Source organism: Bos indicus, chromosome 22 (assembly GCF_029378745.1).
Source record: "Bos indicus isolate NIAB-ARS_2022 breed Sahiwal x Tharparkar chromosome 22, NIAB-ARS_B.indTharparkar_mat_pri_1.0, whole genome shotgun sequence".
Taxonomy (NCBI): Eukaryota; Metazoa; Chordata; class Mammalia; order Artiodactyla; family Bovidae; genus Bos; species Bos indicus.
In genome coordinates, this window is record NC_091781.1 from 57,648,445 (window position 1) to 57,672,172 (window position 23,728).

A 23,728-nucleotide genomic window follows, 5' to 3' on the forward strand; every position below is an offset into this window, starting at 1 on the left:
GTTATTGTTTGTTCTTGAACTTCACGTAAACTGAGTGTGTATTCTGTCCAGCTCCTCTCCCTCAGCACCAGGTTTGGGAGCTCCTTCACTGCGGCCCGGGTAGCAGCAGTGTGTGTAGGATTCCTTCGCTCGGCTGCCAGATTGTTTCCAATTTTTGACTTTTATGAGAAACTTCTGCTCTGCGTATTCTTGACCCTGCCTCCTGGTAGCCTGGTGCACACGTTTCTGTTGGTTACACACCTTCAAGTTCAGCTGCCAGCCCGTAGGGTAAGCATATTCTTAACGGCTTTATCGAGGTATGTTTTAGGATATGCATATTTAGAGAGAGACGGCCAAACTCCTTCCCAAAGTTGTTGTTCTGCTTTACATCGCCACAGGCCACGTGTGAGTTCCAGTGGTTCCACATCCTCACCCACACTTGTTGTCGTCAGACTTCCTTCCTTCCTTCCTCCCTTCCGTCTGTTCCTCCCTCCCTCCCTCTTTTCTTACCTTCCTGCCTGAACCTTTATTTCTTATCAACCTTCCCAGGAGATTCTGAGGCCCTCGGAGGGAGGTCTCAACACTTGGTGTGCATGAAAATCACCTGGTGAGCTTTAAAAAGGCAGACCCTGAGACCCCTGCTGGATCACTGTGAATCGGAGCCCCCCAGGTTAGAGCACAGGCATCCAGTCCCTCTGAATCTGCGCTGCCCCCGACTCCCGCCCCCCACTGGAGCACAGACACGGGCGGTTTGAAAGTCGAGCTTCCCGAGGCGTCTTTAGGAGCGTCCCCTCCACCAGCTCCCCTTCTCCAGGCTGTCGTCCAGCTTCTTATTGACCAGCCGTTCACGAAGACCCCTCTCTCGGCCTCAACCTCTGGCTGAAGGCTGTGGCTTCTGTCCAGCTGCTGGTCTACTGCCCCTGGGCTCTGGGAGGCATTGAAGGAAGCTTTACCGCTGTGTGGACAGCGTCTCTGAGGCTCTCCTGGTTCCCAGGGTGACCTTTTCAGACCGGTCCTCAGTGGTCGCTGTGCCTCTTCCATGGGCCAACTTTAGGGAGGTAGGATCCGACAGGTCGCCCCTTCGGGTGACACCAGGGTTTGCAAACTCATATGCCTACAGGTTTCATTCCAATCCCAAAGAAAGGCCATGCCAAGGAATGCTCAAACTACCGCACAATTGCACTCACCTCACATGCTAGCAAAGCAAAGCTCAAAATTCTCCAAGCCAGATGTCAACAGTATGTGAACTGAGATGTTCAAGCTGGATTTAGAAAAGGCAGCGGAACCAGAGATCAAATTGCCAACATCCGCCGGATCATAGAAAAAGCAAAAGAATTCCAGAAAAACTTCTGCTTCACGAACGACGCTAAAGCCTTTGACTGTGTGGATCACAGCAAACTGTGGACAATTCTTCAGTAGATGGGAATACCAGACCACCTTACCTGCCTCCTGAGAAACCTGTATGCAGATCAGGAAGCAACAGTTAGAACCGGACATGGAACAATGGACTGGTTCCAAATTGGGGAAGGAGTACATCAAGGCTGCCAAACATCCCGGGATGCATAAGACAGCCCGCATCATAAAGAATCATCCTGTTCAAAATGTTAGTTGTGCCAGGGCTTGAGAAACCCTGATCTGACAAAGCTATCTCCATCTCAGCATACATAACAATTTTGTGTCATTTCAAAAGCTAAACATTTATTTTGCAGCATGACTTTATGCTGAGTTACACCTCAGGCTGGGCACCAGCTTTTTGTCATTGGTTAGTTCCTCCAAAGCGGTGCTTCTCTGATTGTCTGGTGAAGGGCCAGCATTTTCTTCTTCTTCTTCTTCTTCTTTTTAATCTATGGGATATTGATACATTTAAAAAGTACATGTGTGTGTGCGTGCTAAGTTGCTTCAGTTGTGTCCGACTCTGTGTGACCCTCTGGACTGTAGCCCCCCAGGCTCCTCTGTCCATGGGGATTCTCCAGGCAAGAATACTGGAGCGGGTAGCCATGCCCTCCTCCAGGGGATCTTCCCAACCCAGGGCTCGAACCCAGGTCTCCTGCACTGCAGGTGGATTCTTTACCATCTGAACCACTAGGGAAGCCCTTTAAAAACTACATTAGCAATGAATTCTTGAAAAGTGAAAGAAAACAGCACACGGAAAAGACAGGCCCTGATCAGGCGCTTTGGGTGCTGTAGCAGCATTGAGCTGCTAACCATTTATTGTTTCCGAACTTTTCTGTTGTTGTTCATCGAGAATTAATTCAAGGGCAGGCCTGGGTCCACAGGCTGCACTTTACATGGCTCCACTCTCGGTCTGGCTGAGGCTGCAGTTGGCACAACACCTCCATTCCTGACCCCGGGTGGTCCAAATACCCTCAAGCTTTCTGTACACCCAGGGCAGCCACACCGACCCCCCAGGTCCTGATTCTGACCTTCAGCTACTGCTGCCTCAGGGTAGGGATCACATCCCTGCCCACAGGGGTGGTCTCTGCCCCCATGAGGCCCATCTGAGTTCAGGCTGGGACACAGTAAGCCCTGGAGACTGATGCAGGGTGGCAGGCTTGACTAAGATGCTGGCCAGGAAGAGGCAATGGAGAGGGTTTCATCGCACAAACTCACACGTCTCCCAGTTGAACATCAGACACCTTTGTCCTTAAAGCCTCCTCCCCGCCTTCACCCCATTGCCACAGTGCCTGTTCCCATGGCCCCTACTTCCCCCTCCACAGACCCAGCCTTCTGTGGTCTGCCCTGTGACCTCTGACATCCTGAGACAGCTAGTTCCTCGCTCACTCAGCTTCCAACCACATGGGTTCCCTTCCTGGTCCACAGACAGGCCAGGTGCCACTCTGCCTCAGGGCCTTTGCACTGACTGCCGCCTCTGCCTCCCTCGGTGATCGGCCCGGCTGGGTCCCCCGCTTCCTTCCTGTGTGTGAAGACTTGCTCAGAGAGGCCGCCTCCCCTACACAGGCCGCTCACCCGACTCTCATTTTTCTTCGATGTGCTTCTTTCCACCTACGTTAGACTGCATCTCTGTCTGCCTTCTTGTATGTGTCTCCTAGTGCGTACAAGCTTTATTCATTGCCTGAGCATGAGCGCGGCTCAGCATGTCTTCAGCAAGGGAGTGAATGACTGCTGGGAACGCATGAGGTCTGGGCAGAAGTGCCACTGGGTTATCACTGCTGTCGTCCTCCTTATTCTTCCTTCCCTGCCTGAGCCTCAGGCAGAGAAGAGGCCCCGGCAGCTCCAGGAGTGAGGTGCCCTCACTCCTAACCTCTTGCTCTCTGCCCGGATTCCCAGGACACCACGTGATCTGCAGCCCCGAGGCTGGCATGTCCCCAGGGAGGGGCCTAGCACTTAATGTCCTGGCGGCGGCTGGCTGCCTCCCTCGGCTGGAACCCATGCGGAGGCAGGGGACTCTGAATCACTGGCTCCAGGATTCCTCTCGGGGTGCCTCCTTCTTCCTCCTTGCAGAGTTTTTCAGTGCCCAGGAACAGATCAAAAGAGAGCTTGGAACTGAGGGTTCTGGGTTCGAATCCCAGCTCTGTCCTCATGGCTTGGTGATCTTGTGCAAATACCCGCAGCAGCCTAGGAGAGGGACTGAGAGGATGCATCGCCCCCCATCCAGTCCCTGGGAGCCCAGGGGGCCTCGGGTTGGCAGAGAGCAGGAAAGCGCCTCCGGGCCGGGCGTGCCTCGAGTCCCTCACTGAACAGGTTATCGTTGAGCGCCTACTGTGTGCTGGGACATGCACCCTGCCCTAGTGGAGCTGCCATTCTAGTGTGGGAGACAGACAATAAATAAGAAATACCAGTACAGAGTGGCTTGTCAGATGATAAATGCTGAGGGAAGAAAACAAGGAAGGGAGTAGGGATGCCGGGGGGTGAGATCTGCACCTTTCAGTAGATGAAAGTGAACATGTGAATCGCTCGGTCATGTCCAACTCTCTGGACTCTCAGTCCAACCCCGTGGACTGCAGCCCGCCAGGCTCCTCTGACCATGGGATTCTCCAGGCAAGAATACTGGAGTGGGTTGCCATGCCCTCCTCCAGGGGATCTTCCTGACCCAAGGATCAAACCTGGGTCTCCCTCATTGCAGGCAGATTCTTTACCATCTGAACCACCCAGGAAGCCCCTTCAGGAGATGGAGGAGGTGATTTTTGAATAAGGACCTAAAGGGGAGAGGGAGGGATGGAGCTGTGCAGACAGCAGGTGTGGACGTGGGTGGGGGGATATTCCGGCAGAGGGCACTTTGCAGTGAGTGCAAAGGCCCTGTGATTGAGGGCCTGGGTGGGCGTTAGAGTCAGTGTGAAGAGAGTGGAAGGAGATGAGGCCAGAGGTCACAGGGGGCCTTGGCCTGTGGAGGAATTTGGGTTTCATCTAGCACCCTGGGAGTCATGGGAGGATATAAACAGGGGAAAGATGAGATCTGATTTCTGACTGCCTCAAGGTGGGCAGGTAGAAGGTGGGTTAAGAAGGATAGGGAAGGGAAGGCAGGGGGACCAGGGAGGAGGCTGCCACTGCTGTCTGAGGAGCAACGCTGGCAGCTGCACAGGGACGGGGGAGGGAGTAACGGGGTGCCGAGGACTGTCCGGTTGGTCCAGCAGGGTGAAGAGAGACATTATCCAGGGCTGGAGGAGCCAGGGAGGGCTTCCTGGGGGAGGTGATCCATGAATAGGGGACGTCGGGAGGTGGAGAGGGGGCCTTCCGAGGAGGGGGCTGTGCAGTTAACGAAGGACAAAAGCTGGAGGACAGAGAGCAGAGGCCGGGATCCAGGAGGGGCACAGGAGGGAAGCCCAGAGAAGCGGGATGGTCAGACTTCAGGAGGGTGCCTTGTCCATTCATTCAAGTGAGGTCCTTTGGGAACCATGGAAGCTTCTCAGGAAGGAGAGACGAGTGATGGTCATTTCATAGATTATTGGTGGCGAACAGATCCTCAGAAAGGGCCATCCCCCTAACTTTACCGTGGGGAAACAGGCCCAGGGCAGACAGGAACTTGTCCTGGGTCACATGGTAGCCACAGGACTGCCTTGGGAAGACGAGTCTGGTGGGACTGAGGGCAAGCGTGGGAGACTCAGGGCTATGGAAGGGAACTTCTGGGAGACACAGACTGCTTGGCGAGAAACCAGTAATTCCCACTGTGCCTTTCGACCTGGCCCGGGGCCCACGGGGCCCTCCTCGGCCTTGTCCTCGCCCTAAGTCTGATGACCTGTGGCTTGGGGTTCCCTCGCCGCCGTGGTTTCTGTGCCTGTCACTCGGACACGGTCCCTTGCTGCCCCGGGGGCCTGTGGCCAGGTCCCAGCGAGGCGTGGTCCCACGGTGAGTGCTTCGTGGCCCTGGACCCAGCACGCTGGAGCTCCAGGGTTCCAATCTTGTGCGCCCTTGTGGCTGATTACCCCGTCCCCCGTGTTGCGTGGCTCCGTGTCCCTGTCCCGGGGGCAGCTCTGTGCCCCCGTGGGCCATCACCCGGCTTCCTACCGTCCTGGGCCCTGTTTCCCACGCGGTGGTGGCTTGTTCGAGCGGCCAGAGCCCCAAGACTTTGCTCAGATTACTGATACCTCTGCCCTGAGGACAAGTGGGCAGAGAGAGGTCACCCTGGCTGGGCCAGTCTCTCTGTGGACAGCCCAGAGGGCTCCCTTGGGACGCACTCCCCCTTTCTTTATCTGGCACCCCGCCCCCCACCAGGGCCATCCCTGGGTGTTGCTGGAGTGTGTGGTTACTGCCTGCATGGGGTTGGGGTGGGCGTGGGTAACAGGGCTTGGTATTTCTGGCCCCACTGTCTTAGTCCATTCTGGCTGCTGTAATGAAATACGCTGCCTGGGTAGCTTACGAACAACAGAAATGTATTTCTCACGGTTCTAGAGGCCGGAAGTCCAAGATCAGGTTCCGGGGAAGGCCCGCTTCCATAGCCGGCACCTTCTTGCCCTGTCCTCATGTCAGGGGAGGAACAAGGGACTCTCTGGGATCTCTTTTACTTATTTATTTTAAAATGTTATTTATTTATTAGCCGTACTGCATGCCATGTGGGATGTTAGTTCCCCAACCTGGGATGAAACCTGTGCCCCCTGCATTGCAAGCCCAGACTCTCAGCCACCGGACACCAGGCGAGTCCCTGGAGTCTCTTTTATAAGAGCACTGATCCCATTGACCACAATCACCTCCTGAAGGCCCCACTTCCTAATACCGTCACCCTGGGTGTTAGGGATTTAACGTAAGAATTTGGGGGGAATACAAGCATTCAGTCTTCCCAGGTGGCTCAGTGGTAAAGAATCCGCCTGCCAATGCAGGAGATGTGGGTTCGGATCTCTGGATCAGGAAGATCCCCTGGAGAAGGGAATGGCAACCCACTGCAGTATCCTTGCCTGAATTCGTGGACAGAGGAGCCCGGCGGGCTACAGTCCCTGGGGGCCACAGAGTCCGATGCTGCCAAGAGACTGAGCGTGTAGCGCAAGCATTCGGTCTGAAGCTGCCACTAATGAGCTCTGTGACCTCCAGCCCCCTCCTTCCTGTGTGCTTGAGGTCGGGGGTTTGGGGTGAAACTCACAGACCACGCCAGTGATGGGTGGATGGGTACAAGCCCCCGTACCCCTCCGTGGGGGCTCCTGGTCTTCTGTGTGCCAGGCTGGGGGATACAGACCTGCAGGCCGCCCCAGGAAGGGTGATGCCTGGATGTGGCTGCCTCCTGGGGCCTCCCACGGGCTCCCCCAGGCCATGATGTCATCCACCTGCAGCCTCGGGGCCACTGAAAGCAGACACACAGACCCGGATGAACCTCCCCACCCTCCCAAAATGCCAGGTGCTGCCCCCGCGGTGGCCAAGGGGATGCAGGGCTTTCACAACCCCTGAGGGCCCCACCCTGGGCTGCGCGCCCGCAGGCACGGTCACAGGGAGGGGCACACGGCGGGAAGGGCAGCGAGGCTGGGAGCTTGCCCAGAGCCCGGGGTGCGCTGCAGCCCCAGCCCTCATTTTGCCACATTCGCTGTCTTTAATCACACCTGCCCACACGCTCCCGCAGGGACCACGACAGAGGTGTCTGTGTTTGGAAGAGGGTTGGCTTGGAGCCTGCTTGTGGGGTTCAGGCTCAGAGCTGCACCCCCCGCCAGCCCTTTGCCTAGCTCTCCACCGGGTATCTGGGACTAATCTTAGCCGCACATCATGGGCTCGTGGGGAGGGTTGCTGTGTGCAGAGGCTGGGGAGGTCTTGGCTGCTGTTGTTCAGTCTCTCAGTCGTGTCCGACTTCGCGACCCCATGGACTGCAGCGCGCCAGGCTGCCCTGTCCTTCGCTACCTCCCGGAGTTCAACCAAGTTTATGTCCACTGAATCGGTGATGCCATCCAACCATCTCATCCTCTGCCGCCTTCTTCTCCTTTTGCCTTCAATCTCTCCGAGCATCAGAGTCTTTTCCAAGGAGTCAGTTCTTCGTATCAGGTGGCCAAAGTATTGGAGTTTCAGCATCAGTCCTTCCGATGAGTATTCAGGCTTGATTTCCCTTAGGATTGACTGGCTTGATCTTGCCATCCAAGGGGAGTATCTTGTGCAGAGTCCAATTAAAACTTTGGTTTTATTCAGATTTTTCAAACAAGGTATAGTCTGAAAGCAGACACCTGGCAGGTAATAATAAGGGAGGTCCCTTTCACAGCGCCCTGACTGGCCCAGGCTAAGTTGCTGCAGTCGTGTCCGACTCTTTGTGACCTTATGGACTGTAGCCCGCCAGGCTCCTCTGTCCATGGGATTCTTCAGACAAGAATACTGGAGTGTGCTGCCATTTCCTTCTCCAGGGGATCTCCCCAACCCAGGGATCGAACCCAGGTCTCCTGCATTCAGGCGGATTCTTTACCGTCTGAGCCACCAGGGAAGCCCTGACTGGCCCCAGACCCGTGTTATTTCCTGAGGCCGTGTACTTGGATGATGGGATTCCCGCTACATGGATGAGGGGAGGGCGGGATTTGAACCCGGTGCTTTGGCCGCTAAAGCTGCCCCCAGGCTGTCCCCTCCCGGGGACTCGGTGGACAAGCCTGGGGAGGAGCCCTGGAGGTCAGGCTGGGGAAGGCATGGGTGCTGGTGGGGGAGCCCTGGTGGCTCACGGGACCGACCATAAATGCAGCATCTCCATCACCTCTGCCCAAGCACCCCACGACTTAATCTGCATGCTCGTTAATGTCCTGCCCAGGCGTCTGCTCCTAATCATTGCGCTGTGAGGGCAGTGCCAGGACTATTAACAGGCATGCCACCTGTTTCTTGGCAGGTGGCCCTGTTGGCACACCTGTCGGACAGCCGCCCCGGCCCACTCAGAAAATGCTTGATGGCACTCTCTTCCTTGACTCAGGAAAGTTGAGGAGCCATCAGATGGATAAGCTGCTCGCCTGGTGGGCTTTGAGTCCCCCGTGGGGCTGCTTCTGGCCCAGAGTGGGTCTGATGAGGGTGGACGGCAGAGGGTCGGGGGAGAAGGTCGTCGGCTGGGTCATGGTGGAGCCTCTCCCCTGCTACTTGGAAGCTGTGTGATGCTGGAACAGTCACTGTCCCTCTCTGAAAATCCGTGCCCTGACTAAAGTGAAAAGTGAAAGTGAAGTCGCTCAGTCATGTCCGACTCTTTGCGACCCCATGGACTGTAGCCTATCAGGCTCCTCCGTCCATGGGATTTTCCAGGCAAGAGTGCTGGAGTGGATCGCCATTTCCTTCTCCAGGGGATCTTCCCGACCCAGGGATCCAATCTGTGTCTTCCGCCTTGCAGGCAGATTCTTTACCGTCTGAGCCACCAGGGAAGCCCTTGTGAACCCCCCACTTACTTTTATTTTACATTTCAGCGTTTCATTTACTTCTAAATGGCACTGATAGCACAGGAATACCCCCGAGGCATTTTAGGGGCAGATCTTCAGCTTTTTTTGTTTGTTTGTTTCATATGTATCTCCAACAAAGTCCTTTTCTTATATATAATTAAAATAACAGCATCAACCCAACAGAATTTCTTCACATCATCTCCTGTTCAGTCCTTGTGCTGTTTCCCCTCTTCACCTCCCAAGTGTCTTTTCACACTTGGTTTATTCAAATCAGGGTCCAACCAGGATCTTCGAATCTCATTTGGTTGTCAATCTCTCAAGTCTCTTTTAATCTTTCACAGTGCCTTTCCGTCTTTTTTTTTTTTCACTGTAATTATGTGTTGGCAAAACTGGGTCATTTGTCCTGTGGAACGGCCTCATGGTGTCATTAATACATTCTTCAGTCTTTGTACTTTCTATCGACTGAGATTTGGATCTTGTTGTTCAGTTGCTCAGTCATGTCCAGCTCTTTGCGACCCCAGGCACGGCAGCATGCCAGGCTTCCCTGTTCCCCACTATCTCCTGGAGTTTGCTCAAACTCATGTCTGTTGAGTCGGTGAGGCCATCCAACCATCTCATCCTCTGTCGTTCCCTTCTCCTCTTGCCCTCCTCAATCTTCCCAGCTTCATGGTCTTTTCCAGTGAGTCGGCTCTTTGCATCAGGTGGCCAAAAGATTGGAGCTTCAGCTTCAGCATCAGTCCTTCCAATGAATATTCAGGACTGATCTCCTTTAGGATGGACAGGTTGGATCTCCTTGCAGTCCAAGGGACTCTCAAGAGTCTTCTCTAACACCACAGTTCAAAAGCATCAATTCTTCAGCACTCAGCCTTTTGGTCCAGCTCTCACATCCGTACATGACTACTGGAAAAGCCATAGTGACTATATGGACCTTTGTCAGCAAAGTGATGTCTTTGCTTTTTAATACGCTGTCTAGGTTTGCCATAGCTTTCCTTCCAGGGAGCAAGTGTCTTTTACTTTCATTTCTGCAGTCACCATCCGCAGTGATTTTGGAGCTCAAGAAAATAAAATCTGTCACTGTTTCTACTTTTACCCCTTCTATTTGTCGTGAAGAGATGGGACCAGATGCCGTGATCTTCGCTTTTTTGAATGTGGAGTTTTAAGCCAGCTTTTTCACTCTCCTCTTTCAGGTCTGATTTTGCAGGCAAAGCAGGTGGTGCTGTGGGCTTCCTTCCACATGCTATCAAGAGGCCCGCGTGCCAGAATGTTCCACTTTTGGTGACGCTAAGATCACTTCAGGGGTGCAGGCGGTGTCTGCCTGGCCCTGCTGTCACCGGTCCTGCTCTGCCCTCCCTTGATGCCCAGCGCCGGATCCCTGATTTCGTTAGGGCTGCAAAAAGGCGGCTTTCCGGCTCTGTGTCTCTTCCGCACCCATTTGCAGCGGTTCTTCTGTAAAGAATGACGTCCCTCATTTTGTTCCTTTCGAGTACCGTTCATACAGAAAGAAGGGATAAATGCTTCATTCTTTACCTGCATCTTCTGTTCATAGGATAATCAGTTGTTGCCTTGAGTCCCTCGAAAGGAACTGAGGAGGCTTTTCTTTCTTTTGAGAAGCGTGAACACACGGATTTTTGCAGTTTTGCAGTCATTGTTCTTTCCGATGCTCAGCTTGGCCCACATGTGGCTGGTGGGAGCCCTTCAAACCGGCTCCTGTGTCCTTTCAGCCCTCCCTATTAGCCTTCAAGCATGGCCATGTGTGTGTGTGTGAAGTCGCTTCAGTCGTGTCCAACTCCTTGTGAACCTGTGACCGTAGCCCGCCAGGTTCCCCTGTGCATGGGATTCTCCAGGCAAGTATACTGGAGTGGGTTGCCGTGCCCTCCTCCGGGGGATCTGCCCCGACCCAGGGTTCCAGGCTGTATCTCTTATGTCTCCTCCACTGGCAGGCAGGTTCTTTACCACTAACGCTGCCACAAGCCCGCCCTTACTTTACAGCAACACGAGATGTGCCGGGCTCGTCTTGCACCGGTCCTGGAATCAGCCTCTCTCTGAGGAGCCCTGGGGACCCTTTTCCTGGGAGAAGGTATTTAGAGACCACAGTCTGGGTTCTGAGGAGACCACTCTCTTTAGAACTGGCAACGTCTCCCTCTGTGCTCACATACCCCTCACCCTGCTCCATTCATTTCTAGCATTTTTCGCCTTCTATTCTAACATCCTGGGACGTTTACTCTGCCTTCCCGTTAGAATGATAGTGCGGTGAAGACTGGTTCTGATGGTGGCTGGACCTCCCGGCTTAGCATTCAGAAGGTGCTTAATAGAACGCTGGTTGAAAGAGTGAATGGATGGATGGATGGATAGCCATTGTCCTCTCCCTCCGCCCTGGTGACTCAGATGGTAAAGAATCTGCCTGCAGTGTGGGAGACCTGGGTTCAACCCGTGGGTTGGGAAGATCCCCTGGAGGAGGGCATGGCAACCCACTCCAGTATTCTTGCCTGGAGAATCCCATGGACAGAGGAGCCTGGGGGGTTATACTCCATGGGATCTCAAAGAGTTGGACATGACTGAACAACCAACACTTTCACTTTTCACTTCACTTCCTCCCTCCACCAGCCTGGAGAAGCGGTTAAGAGGGTTCTGGCCACCGCCCCCCTCCCCCCACCCCCCACAACGTTGCCATACAGAGCCTGGGGGCCTCTGTCTTATTTAGATCAGCAGAGCTGGGCAGCAGAAATGTCACACCACTTGGCCCACGGGGAAGAAAGGGCCGGGCTGAGAAGATTAAAGGCATATCTGATGAGATGTTAATTTGCTCAGGGAAGCGGGTGGGGGTAAAGCAGGTGGGGGTGACGGCAACCCGCTGCCTCTGGGGCTTCGTGAGGCTGAGGCAGGGATGAAAAAGCAGAATCCAGGGTGGAGCCCAGCCTGGATCCCTCTGCGGTTGGTTTCCTTCTCTGAGCCCAGCTCTTGGGGGTCTGTTAGCTCATTTTTAAGGGAAATCAGGTGGCCCTGTGTTCAAATCCTGACCTGGCTGCCTCAGTGGCTGTGTGACCTTAGGTGATGGGAGGAACGTCTCTGGGCTTTAGGGGAGAGGAAGTGGGACTCACAGGGAGGGTGAGCCCAGGGAGGACCATGGACTCCAGCCCAAGAGGCCAGAGAACAGGAGGGACTTGCTTGGGGCCACCCTGTAGCCCCAGATGGCTGGAACCTGGACTCAGGCCCCCTGGCTCCCCACCTGGGCTGATCTGCTAATTTTTTTTAGAAATTTATTTAGTTAGTTGTTTTTGGCTGGGCCAGGTCTTCGTTGCTGTGCAGGCTCTTCTCTGGTTGGGGTGTGCGGGCTTCTCTCTGCGGTGGCTTCTCCTGTTGCAGAGCATGGGCTGTATAGCGTGTAGGCTTCAGTAGCTGAGGCGCACAGACTCAGTGGTTGTGGCGCATGGGCGTAGGTGCTCTGAGGCGTGTGGGATCTTCCCGGACCAGGGATCAAACCTGTGTCCCTTGCATTGGCAGGCCGATTCTTTACCACTGAGCCACCAGGAAGCCCTCTGATCTGCCCTTTTACCGTTGGTCTCATCTCCTTTAGGGGCTCCTGCGCTCTCCCACACTCTCCCTCAAGCTACCGTTTCTGCAGAAGGAGCCCTGTGAAAATTTGGGGGAGGGGGCACCTGACAGGAGCCGCTCAGATAACACACAAGTTCTCGACGGCCAGAAACCAGAACGCCCCAGTGTCCCTTTTCCACTCCTTCCAGTCTGGGGACTCCTGAGCCAGCGAGGAACCCATCATCCAGTTTTGACCTCCTTCAGCTCAAGTCTGGGTTTCAGGGCGACCACTGAAGGCAGAATTTGGGGAGCATGTCAATCTGTGTTCTGTTCACTTGTTCATTCATTCATTCAGTGTTGGCCAAGTCCCTGTTCTGCCCTGGAAGCTGAATGAAGAAGGCATTGGGTGGAGTCCAAGTCACCAAAGATTCAACCCAAACTCGCTTAAGCCAAGAAGGGAATGTATTGGCTAAAGTAACAGAAAAGCGATATTACTGACGTCAGGCATGTCATCATCAGGGTTGGATCAGTTTCACGGCTCCCGTTTCCATTTTGGCGTCACAGTGGCCACCAGTGACTCCAGCATGACTCCACTTCCCCGCACACCCTGCAATGGACAGAATTCCCCTTCCCAGGACTTTGATCAGGTCCCAGGACTTGGGTTGTGTGCTCACCCCTGAGCCCATCACTGTGGCCGGGCTAGGAGAGTGCTTGTTAGCGGACTCTGGGTCAAGGGCCCTCCAGGAGCTTGCAGGGGGTAGGGGGGGCAACCTCCACCCAGGCTGAGTGCAGGGGAGGAGCAGCCCCCCCAGAAAAGTGGGGTGACACTGCTGGAGGAAGAAGGAGCAGGAGGCAGAAAGAGCAGGCGTCCAGGCCGACACCAGCTCTCCGAGAGCTTATGGTCTAGAGGAGAAGTTGGACTGTGCGTGGTGAGAGGTGTTGAGCATCTGCAGTGTACAGATGCTCCAACTTGTGGGATCACCACACAGAGCAGAGTCCTGTCCCCAGGGTTCCGATAGGCAGACTCCGGGTGAAGAGCGTCTTCCTGGGTTGGGTGCTCTCAGAGGGCAGGGACCACGTGCTCCTCGCTCAGCTCCTGGGGTGACACCTGACACGGCTCCAGGACCTGGGCCCTCTGACACCCAGGGAGTTGCCTCCCAATCGCCTGCGAGTGGCTGGGCCCCAGTGACTTCTGAGTGGAGTCCATGCCCCTCTCGATGGGGGCAACCCACGGTACTTTGAGCTTGGGGTGAGTTGGGAGATAAGCCCACTGAGTGCACCCTGAGTCAGGATTCGAACCTGGGCCTGCCCATCCTCTGAGGCTGGAGCTCTCTTTTCTCACCTGACTCTGCACAGCTCTGCCAGAGACTTGCTGTTTGGCTGGAGGCTGGGCCTCCCTGCCTGTGGGCAGCCTTGCGGTGGAGTGGGTCGATCTGAGATGGGGCGCCCTACACCCTGCCCTGTGTCTCCGGAAGCAGCTGTGTGATCCCCTCACATGCTTGCTTCCATCTTGCCGGGCTGCCCTGAGCGGCCCCTGCCACCCTTGCCTTCAGGATGAAGGGAGGGAGACCCCACCAGATGCAGTAGAAAGGACCCAGGCACGCTGGCCTCGCTGAGTTGCCCCCACAGGGCTTCCCCGAGACGACCAGCAAGAGCCTCCCAGTGCACTGGGCTGGAACCCACACTGGGGGAGGAGGGGGCACGCTCTGAGTCTGCGGCCTGCTCTCTGTCAAAACTGGCTGATCTCTAAGCTTCAGGGAGGCATTAAGGCGTGACAGAGCCGAGTGGAGACTCCTGGGTGGAATCTGAAGGACGGGGGGATCACTGAGGAGGGCATCAGTGTCTCACTGGGTGAGTCACCTCTGTTAGCTGCAGGGTCTGTTGACTCAGAATAATTGCCCTGCGCTCCATCCATAGTGGGGGCTTCCCAGGAGGCTCTAGTGGTTAAGAATCCGCCTGCCAGTGCAGGAGACGCCAGAGAAGCAGGTTTGATCCCCAGGTCGGGAAGATCCCCTGGAGAAGGGAATGACTACCCATGCCAGTATTCTTGCCTGGGAAATCCATGGACAGAGGAGCCTAGCGGGCTCCAGTCCGTGGGGCTGCAAAGAGTCGGACAGGACTGAAGCAACTTAGCTCGTGATTCCCAAGAGGGCATCTGGCCCTCCCTGTGAAGGTGTTCTGTGGCCTGATTCATCGTGGCGGCCTCAGTGGTTTGCAGAAAGGATGGAGGAAGCAGGAGCCGCCCTGATGGGGAGGGGCCCCACCTGGCGTCCATCCCATCTCTGCCACGCATCTGTTCTGTGACCCTGAGCCCCCTGCTGCCCTTCTGCCTGGCTCCAAGTGTAGTGCTGGGGTGGTTAGCGAGGAGGCTAGCTGTATGAGACAGGAAGGGACACCAGATGCATCTGTTGAGCTCTTGCTGAATGCCTGGAGCTCTCACAGGTCTCCATCAGCACCACGCGCCCCGCCCTCACCCCAGCCAGTTCGGTGGGGATTCTCTTATTGCTCAGTGTTACAAACCTGGCTAAGGTAGCAGCTGGGAGTGAGGCGGTGGGGCCTCAGACTCAGCATTCGACACCCATGGCTGTGAGATGCCTGTGCTGACCTCAGGGGATGCAGGATGAGAGGACCCTGTCCTTGTCTGGAGGGGCTCCCAGGCTTGGAGGGGGTAGACAATCTCAACCCAGTATGCAAAGCATTACTGGGGCCCAGCAGGCGGGTGGGGATCTCTGAGCAAACCTCCCTGGGCAGAGACATCTAGGAGTGGAGGAACATTCCAGGGAGTGCAAAGGCCTGGGGGCATCAAACAGACCCTCCACCTGGGGAAAGAGGGAAGGGGATTGGTAGATTTGGGCAAAAGATGGGGTGAGCAGGCAAGGTCAGCGCTTTGGGAGGATAGAGGAGCCGGTGGGCCGGTGAAGGTTTGCTCCGATGTCGAGGGTCTCCCCGCCACTCCGCCCCCCGCCCCCCCAGGAGCCGCACTCTCCAGGCCGGGCTGCGGGGGAGGAAGGACCTCACTGATGGCACCGCTGCCGGCTCCGGGGAGGATTATCTATTTTAGCAACCGGGGAGGGAGGAGCAGGGAGTGCCCAGCCTTTGCCAGAAGCGCAAGCCGCGCGGAGAAGCGCGGAGGAGCGCGGAGCCGCGCCGGGCGGCCGGGCAGCGGGGCCCCGGGCCCAGGGCAGGCAGCGCGATGCTGGCCGTGTCGCTCAAGTGGCGGCTGGGCGTGGTGAGGCGACGGCCCAAAGGTACGGGGCCCCGGGGCTAGGGCTGGCCCTGGGTCCAGCTGGAGGGCGGCGGCTGAGGGGCCCCCTCCCCACCCCGTCCCCCGGCTCCGCCTTCCTCTCGGCTCTGGGGTCTCGTCCGGGAATCTGCGCTGTGTGACTCGGCGCCCTGCCCTGGCTGGCTCCCCGAGTCTCCACCTCTCCACGTCTTTGTCTGAGTGTCCGACTCCGGCTCTTCTCTCCGCCTCTGTCTCTTCCGGGTCTCTCGCAGTCCCTCTTGGTCTGGTCCTGTCTCCTCCCTGCCTCTCTCTGACCCCCCTCTGGCCTCCTGTCCTCTCTCCTGCTCTGTCCCCGCGTCTCTGGGTTCTCTCCTGGCCTTTCTGTGACTGTCCACCTTGCTCCACTTTTCTTCCCCTTCATCAGCCATGTCCCTGGTGACTTTGGCTTTTCTCCTGATTCGGGGCATGGGGCTGCGGGTGGAGGTGGACCAGCAGAGAGTGTGTGTGTGTGTGTGTGTGTGTGTGTGTAGGGTGAGGGGCTGTGTGGGGGGAGTTGGGGCTGGGGGCTGTGGGCAAATGCAGGACTGGGACCCGAACGAGGCTGAGCTCCAGAAGTGGCTCTTGCAGGGTGGGCGCGGAGGAGCGTCTGGAGCAGGGAGTCCAGCCCTCCAGGCCCTGTGACCCCAGGCCTCGTCATGGACGTGGGATGGGGTGGAGGGCGTGGGTTTGCAGCCTCTGTGCTCCTGGCCTCAGAACTCAGGATAATGGTACTTTTCAGAAGGAGCTGACTGTGTGCCAGGCGTTGGGCTAACCCTTTAATTCCTCCCTGTGGCCCTGCACAGTCGGCCCTATCCTCACCCTGAGGTGCACAGGGGGAAACTGAGGCCCAGAGAGGTTAAGTAACTTGCCCGTGGCCACACAGCCGACATGCGGAGGGTTTCTCAAGCCAGCTCTGAAAACTGTCAGCAGCATCTTTTTCCAGATGCTAAGGGGCCTCCATGGGGGGAGGGGCTGCCTCAGGAGTGGCCAAGAGGTGGCAGGGTCCGTGGGTTGGCAGAGTGGGTCCTGCACTGGCCTGTGGGTGGCTCGCTGGCGGTCTGACATCCCAGAGGCCCCTGGAATCCCCTTCTGTGGGGGCAGAGCAGCCTTGATAGGGACAGGACCTCCCCTGGGGCTTCCCAGACGCTGGTCCCCAGGGGAGAATCCCTCCCCCATCAAGGCTTTTGTCATCTTGTTCGGTACCACAGCCACCCCCACCCCGAGAACCCAGGGGGCTCCACCCAGGCTGGAAGGAAGGACAGACCCAGCCTGACCTGCATCTGATCTGAGTGTCCCCAGGATTTGGAGAACAGCCAGCTTCATGCTGCGGATCCAGTTCTGGGTCCTGGAGGTGCAGAAAGTGCTTGAATTGTCCCCGACAGACCCAGCTCTTACTTCTGCATGGCTGGCTCAGAACCTCAGTTTCCCTGTCGATAAAAGGCACCCAAGGAAAGTCCACCCTTCCGAGACTCCAGTGATGATTAGAAAAGACTGGGGTGGGGCTTGGCACCCAGGAGACCCCCCTGGTAATCTTGAATTTCGTCTTGCCATCTGCGGCCCAACTTCCTCCTCCCCCTCCCCCCTTGCCCCCACCCCACAAACACAGGGACCCCAGGGTGGTTGTGTCTGGGACCAGCAAGCCCTTAACGGGAAAGAAGCGAAAAAGGCAGAGGGAAGCATGGCCTAATTGCTGGAGGACAGATTGCGCTGATGGGTGCCAGGCTTTGTGGCATCTCCCCACGCCTTTGGGGGTGCTCGAAGGAGGCCTAGGGACCTTGCTCGCCGGTGTTATGAGCCTGCACATCCATTTAAAACGGGAATTCTCGGGGAAGAGGGATTCAAGAGGTTGTGGGGGGAGGGAAGGCGTTTCTCTTTTTTTCCAAAACATTTTTTTAAATGTGCGAGGACACGTCTCTCCACCTCCAGCCCTTTTTTTTTTTTTTTTTAACATAGATAAACCTATTTCCCATCTTTCCTGGGTAAGACCCCCAAGCTCCTCACCCTGTGATTGCTTAAGGGGGGCGGTCCCTGGGCCTCGTGCCATCTGCAACCGCTCCTGTGTCTCCCAGAATGGGATTTGAGGCTTGGCTTAAATTGAGGAGCCATGCTTCCTGCCGGGGCTGGGACTGGGGAAAGATGGGGTTCAGACCCGGCTGGCACCCCATCTCTGTTGCAGCCTGAGAGGCCAGGGGAGCCCCTGCTGTGTGCACCCAGCGTTGGGAACACCTCCAGGATGCTGGATGCTTAGTGTCCTCCCCGCCCGCCTCAGTCCTCACAGTAGCCTTGGCTGGTGCATCTGGACAGTGGGGGCCGGGGGCCTGCAGAGCTGCACTCTGACCTGAGTGCTGGACTCTGAGCGGAGCTTGAGCCTCTAGAGGCATAAAATGGTTACATTCAATTCAAAGAGATGTAGTTTGATGTGTGCTGATGTAAGGGAGGCAGGAGACACAAGTCTTAGAGCCATGGGCCGGGTTTAAGTCTCAGGCGTGCCACCAGGGCAAGTGTCTTTACCTCTCTGGGCCTCCGTTTTCCCATCTGTGAAATGGGATTAATATTGGAACCTTCCTCTCTGAGTGGCTGCAAGGACCACTAAGGTCATACTTTCAAAGTGCTAGGTGTCACTTGCAGTTCCTGACTCGGGGGGCTCAGGCCCAGGGAGAAACGACGTGTAGATGGTGTCGGAGCATGGTGGGGGTGGGGGGTGGCTTGATGTGGGGACGGACAGGGTCCTGTTCATGCCTGGAGAAGGAAGCAGTGATTTTCTTGTGAGAGGGGAGGAAGGTCCCAGAGTGGGGTTTTTAAGGATGAGTAGGAGTTTTCCAGACAGCTAAGGGAAGAAGAGAGAATTTGGGCAAAGGGAACAGTTTGTACAAAGATCTGCCTCAGAGAATCGGTCAGGCATCTTTGGTCAGCATGAAGGGTTTGGGACGGAAGGGAGCTGGGGCAGAGCAGGTGGGAGACCGTGGAGCTTGGACTCTGTCCTGGGCGCAGGAGATGCCATGGAGGGTGCGTGAGCAGCAAGGAATAGAGGCCAACTGTGAGTGTTAGGACGGGCTCTGGATACTGAGCAAACCACAGGCGGGGATGTGGGGAGAGAGCTGGGGCTGTAGCGGGTGGAGGGGGAGTTGATGGTTGTCGAGGCAGGAGAATACCCCGAGCCGTTCACTCGTTCACGGGATACCTGCTGAGCCCCTATTTCGTGCCACATACTGTTCTAGGCCCTGGGGGTAAAACAGGAAGACTAACAGAAATCCCTGCCCTCGTGGAGCTGATGTTTCTAGGAGGAGGGGCAGCTAAGGAACAAGACAGATGAGGGAGATATATGGTGGTGCCACGTGCTGGAAAGAAAGACGAGGCAGGGAAAGGGCATGAGGGTCAGTGGCTAGCAGGGTACACTTTCACAAAGGGTGTGGGGCGAAGGTGACCCTGGGACAAAGCCCTGACGCAGGGGAGGGAGGGAGCAAGGGGACCGTCCAGGGGAAGAGTGGCTGGCAGAGGCCGCAGCCAGGCCAAAGGGCCTGGGGTGCGGACGGCTTGCGTGTCCCCAGGCTGGTGAGGCTGGAGCAGGGGCGGTCAGGGCGGATGGTGAGGAGGACCCTCTGGTGTGGCCCCTGCGGTGCTGGGGGAGCCAGGGGCAGCTCAGGGATGACGAGGTTATCAAGGATAGCAGTGCCCGCCGCCGGCCGAGCGGGGCCTCTCCCGCGCGCGTGCCCTCCCAAGCTCTGTCTGCCCTCGCCCCCTCCGTGGCGCACATCTGTGATGAATTATTCACTGCTTCCTCTCCCTCTGTAATGAGTCTCTCCTCTGTCTGCCTCTCGCCTCCACATCCGGCTCCCGGCGCTTCTCAGGCTGCAGCAGCTGCGCTGGGGGTCTCGGATCTGACTCTCAGTGTGGGAACAGGCCTCCCGCCTCCAGCACCCAGACAGCAGCCCACACCCCCACGCCCCTTCCCCGCCCCACCCAGCCAAGTTCAGACTAGCCAGGGTGTCCCGAGTCCCCGGGGATTTCTCCCTCCCTGGGGGCAGAGAGGGCCAAGGATCAACTCTCAGCCTGGAATAATTCCTGGAGCCCCCGCAGCCAGGAGTGAACCTCTGGACCTGTTCTATGTTCTCCAGGCCTTTATTGAGCACTTGATGTTTGCTAGGCATTGTGTTAAGTGCTTCCTGTGTACTTTCTCATCCTCGCGACAATCCTGTGAGCTGTGAACTAAATTGCCCCATTTTACAGGTGAGGAAACTGAGGCTCAGGGAGGATGTGACTTGCCAACTTTCCAAGGTCACACAGCTGGGAAGGAAATGGTAGTGTCTGTGTAACCCCATACCCCCACCCCCATCCCCACCCCCAGGCAGTCTGACTTCCAAGCCCAAACATCTCGCCACGGGCGTTTTTCTCAGTGGTCAGTTATCTGGCCTCTCAGCCAGGATCAGAGGACCCCTCAGCGTACAGCTACTAGTCTGTCTTCCTCAGGCTCTCCCCCAGGTTCTCCCCACTTCCTCTGCTCCCCCCCGCCCCAGGACGGCCCTGCAGAGACAGTGACGGGGTCCCCCATGGTTCCCCCTCCAGGCCGAGCACCAATGCTGATCGGGTCAGCCCGTGTCCCAGCGTTGTCTCCGTTTGTCGGCTTGAACGTTTAGTCCAGCAGGACCATCTGCCTGCTAATCGCCCCGATGATTGTGAAGGCTGACGGCCCCTGTCTCCTCGCTGGGGAGAGGGGCTGATGGAGCGGAAAGAACAGCCATCACACAGGAGACCCCGCTGCCTGTGGCCCTGGAGCCCTTCCCTGCTCCTCCTGGCCGCAGTTTCCCTATGTGCCCCCACTCGGCTCCCCTGGGGCTGGAAGTCTCGTCACCCCACTTCCCATCCGCCCATGGCTCTCCTTGGGCTGACCTTGTCCCTCCAGCCCCCGCCTTTCACTGACTCGGCCCAGGTGATGGTGACTCATAAGTGCATGTGTGGGAAGGGGGGCGGGCACCCACCCAGCAGCCTCTTAGAGCCACACAACCGGGGCCGCTGGGGTCCCTGCAGGTGACCTTGGGGACAGTCCTTGCTCGTCACCAAGGCTCGGTCCCCTGGTTGCAAAACAGTCCGTCAAGGAATGCTTGTTTGAGGTTTGGAGACAGCCAAGATGGCTCAGTGTAAAGAATCTGCCTGCCAGTCTAGGAGATGCAGGAGACGCAGGTTCGTTCCCTGGGTCCAGAAGCTTTCCTACTGGAGAAGGAAATGGCAACCCACTCCAGTATTCTTGCCTGGGAAATCCCATGGACAGAGAGGAGCCTGGCGGGCCACAGTCCATGGGGTCCCAAAGAGTCAGACCCGACTCAGCGACAGAGCACACAGAGTTGTTGAGTCCAAGCTGGGGACTGAGGCGAAGGGGTCCCAGGCTGGCGAGGTAGGAGCTGGAGCAGCCCCCAGAGGCCACAGGCCATGGCTCCTGCACCAGCCCACACATGTACCCCCATTTTACACATGGAAAGGTTGAGGCCAGTTTTGCTCACAGTCACCTAGCCGAGCCCAGAGTCCCCTCACAGGCCCCCACGCTGCTGCTGCTGGAGGAGGGGGTGCTGGCAGGGGTGGAATGTTTGCCACCCCTCAGGGGTCAGGTTTGTCCAGAGTAGATGGGCGAGGAAGAGGGGGGCATCCGGTGAGTTGACAGTGGCACTGAGGGATGCCCCAGGGCTTTGGAGACCCAGACGGGACACCAACCAGCTGGAGCGGCCCCCAGGAAGCGACAGCAGGGCAACCCTGGGGAGCATATTTTGCCAGGCAGAGGAGGCCTTAGGGCCAGCTCATTCCTGGGGGACCAAGAGCGTGAAGGCTTGATGGTGGGGATGGAGGGAGGCCAGGCTGCAGGGGTGGGCGGGTTCTTGACACCAGTTGGCAACCTCCCAAGGATTCTTCCTAAACAGCACTGAGGGAGCCAGGGAACGTGGGGAGCCTCAACTGGCCGGGAGCAGGCACTGACCCAGAAATCTCAGCGTCAAGCCTTGTCCTCAAATAAGTGGCCTGTGCTAGGGGCCACCCCTGCCCTGCACCTCCACCAGGGAGTCCTGCTGCCTGGATCTCACCGGCGTATTCTCAGCTGGCTGTGCGACCTCCTTGGTGGTGGTGGTGTTCAGTCACTAAGTCACGTCTGACTCTTTGAGACCCCACGAACTGCAGCACACCAGGCCTCCCAGTCCTTTACTATCTCCCAGAGTTCGCTCAAATTCATGTCCATTGAGTTGGTGATGCCATCCAACCATCTCATCCTCTGTCGTCCCCTTCTCCTCCTGCCTTCAATCTTTCCCAGCATCGGGGTCTTTTCCAATGAGTCGACTCTTCGAATCAAGTGGTCAAAGTACTGGAGTTTCAGCTTCAGCATCAGTCCTTCCAATAAATATTCAGGGTTGACTTCCTTTAGGATTGACTGGTTGGAACTCCTTGGTGTTCAAGGGACTCTCAAGAGTCTTCTCCAGCACCACCGTTCGAGCATACTGGAAACCTACTGACCTGGGGGGGGAGCTTATCTTCCAGTTTCATATCTTTTTGCCTTTCCGTACTGTTCATGGGGTTTTCAAGGCAAGAATAGTGAAGTGGTTTGCCATTCCCTTCTCCAAAATTTGCCTTCCCAAAGTCTCTCCCTGCATGAGCTTGTACCACTAATGAGTCCACAACAGCAGGATTCTCTTTCAAATAGTCCACCAGGAGGACACAAAATAAGACCATCACACAAAGCCCTTTTGAGAATGTGTTCGGCTGAGATTAAGGCTTTGAAGTCAGACACCTGCCCCTGTCTCCTGCCCCTCTGGACTCCAGTTTCCTCATCTGTAAAAAGAGGTGATCGTGCCAGCCTCGTGGGCCTGAAGCCACTGGACGTTAGAAGCACAGTGACACTCACAGGGGATTGAATAGCCTGGCCCCAGACTTCCTGGTGGTGTGGGGTGTCGATGGCCGCCCACTCTTTCCAGCCACACACCCAGGAGAGACCCTCAGGGTGGGAGGGAAGCTGGTGGGTCCCCACTGGAACCACATCCAGACTCTGAGCTCTGACTTCTCTTGCCAGGGTGACCTGGCTCCAGGCACGACCTATGAGTCTCTGCAGGCTGGTCCGGGGCAGGGCCCAGAGAAGCCATAGGGAAATAGGCTCCAGCTCAGGATAACAGAAGGACTCCCATCCTGACAGCCATTCAGAAATAGGGAGGGCTGCCTGTGTGGTGGTGAGCTCCCTGTTCGTGGAGGTATACAAGCTCTACCAGACAACAGAAAGGCTTTCCGCATGAGATTGAAGAGGGATGAATGATGGGTTTCTTTCCAATAGAGCAATCCAGAGGTTACTTATTTCTTAGTCATTCATCCAGTAAACCCTTATTTAGCTCTTACTTTGTATGAAGCCCAGCCCGGAGCACAGGGTCAAAATCAATAAGCAAGACAGTCCAGGGTCAGGTGAGCAAAAGCACTGAAGGAAAGGCTGGGAGAGGGAAAAGAGGACCCACCTGGTGTGGTCAGGGCGGACTTCTTGGTGGAGGTGGCATTTAGGTTGGGCTCTAGGGATGCAGGGGGAAGGGAGTTCCAGGCAGAAGGAAGAGCCCATGTGAAGGACCCCGGGCGGGAGCACCTGACTCTGACGCTCTGACCCTCGGCCTGTCCTAGCAGGGGGCCTTGGCCAAGTCCCTTCCCCTCTCTGAACCTCAGTTTCCTCTCTGTAAGAGCGGAGCAGGAGTGCCCACGTCCAAGGGCTCCTGAGGGGTTCCGTGAGACCCTGCACTCAAAATGGCAAAGCTGTGTGTAGATGCCCTTTCTCTGGGGTGTTTACACAAGGACACAGAGGGCACCGCTTGATCCAGAGCGGGATGGTGGGAGTCCAGAGTTAGCCACAGGCTGAACCCACCTGCCTCTCCTCTTGGTGGCTGAGGGCACAGGAGGAGAGCTGCGCCTGCCCCTCCACAGCCTCATGGGTCACCAGCCCCAAGGGACGTCGCGGTCCTCTGGGTCCAGTTCTCTCCACGCTCGCCCTGCTCCCAACAGCTCGGTCACGTGAGAAGGCCCTCCACATGTCCTCCTGCCAGCATCTCGTGGAGGGAGCTGAGGAGAGCCCTCCTTCCTTAGGTGTTATCCACAAGGTACCAGGATGCTCCATTCAATTCATTCTCTCCCTAAAGCAGGTCTCCGGCTATCAGGACTCAGCCCCTCGCCTGTCCAGCCCACCCGCTCCTGG

At 56.8% G+C, this 23,728-nt stretch overlaps 1 protein-coding gene across 4 annotated transcripts in view; it reads left to right on the top strand.

Moving 5' to 3' along the window:
* Positions 1 to 23,728, top strand: part of GRIP2 (glutamate receptor interacting protein 2) — a 103,837-nt gene that overhangs the window by 26,056 nt on the left and 54,053 nt on the right. The window contains exon 1 of one of the 4 annotated variants that reach the window (XM_070776962.1): positions 15,414 to 15,520. The exons of the other annotated variants lie outside the window; for them this stretch is intronic. Coding sequence (XP_070633063.1) covers positions 15,466 to 15,520 — 55 coding nt within the window. The 5' untranslated portion in view covers positions 15,414 to 15,465. Of the gene's footprint in view, positions 1 to 15,413; positions 15,521 to 23,728 lie in introns of those variants that run through there. 4 annotated transcript variants of the gene reach the window in all.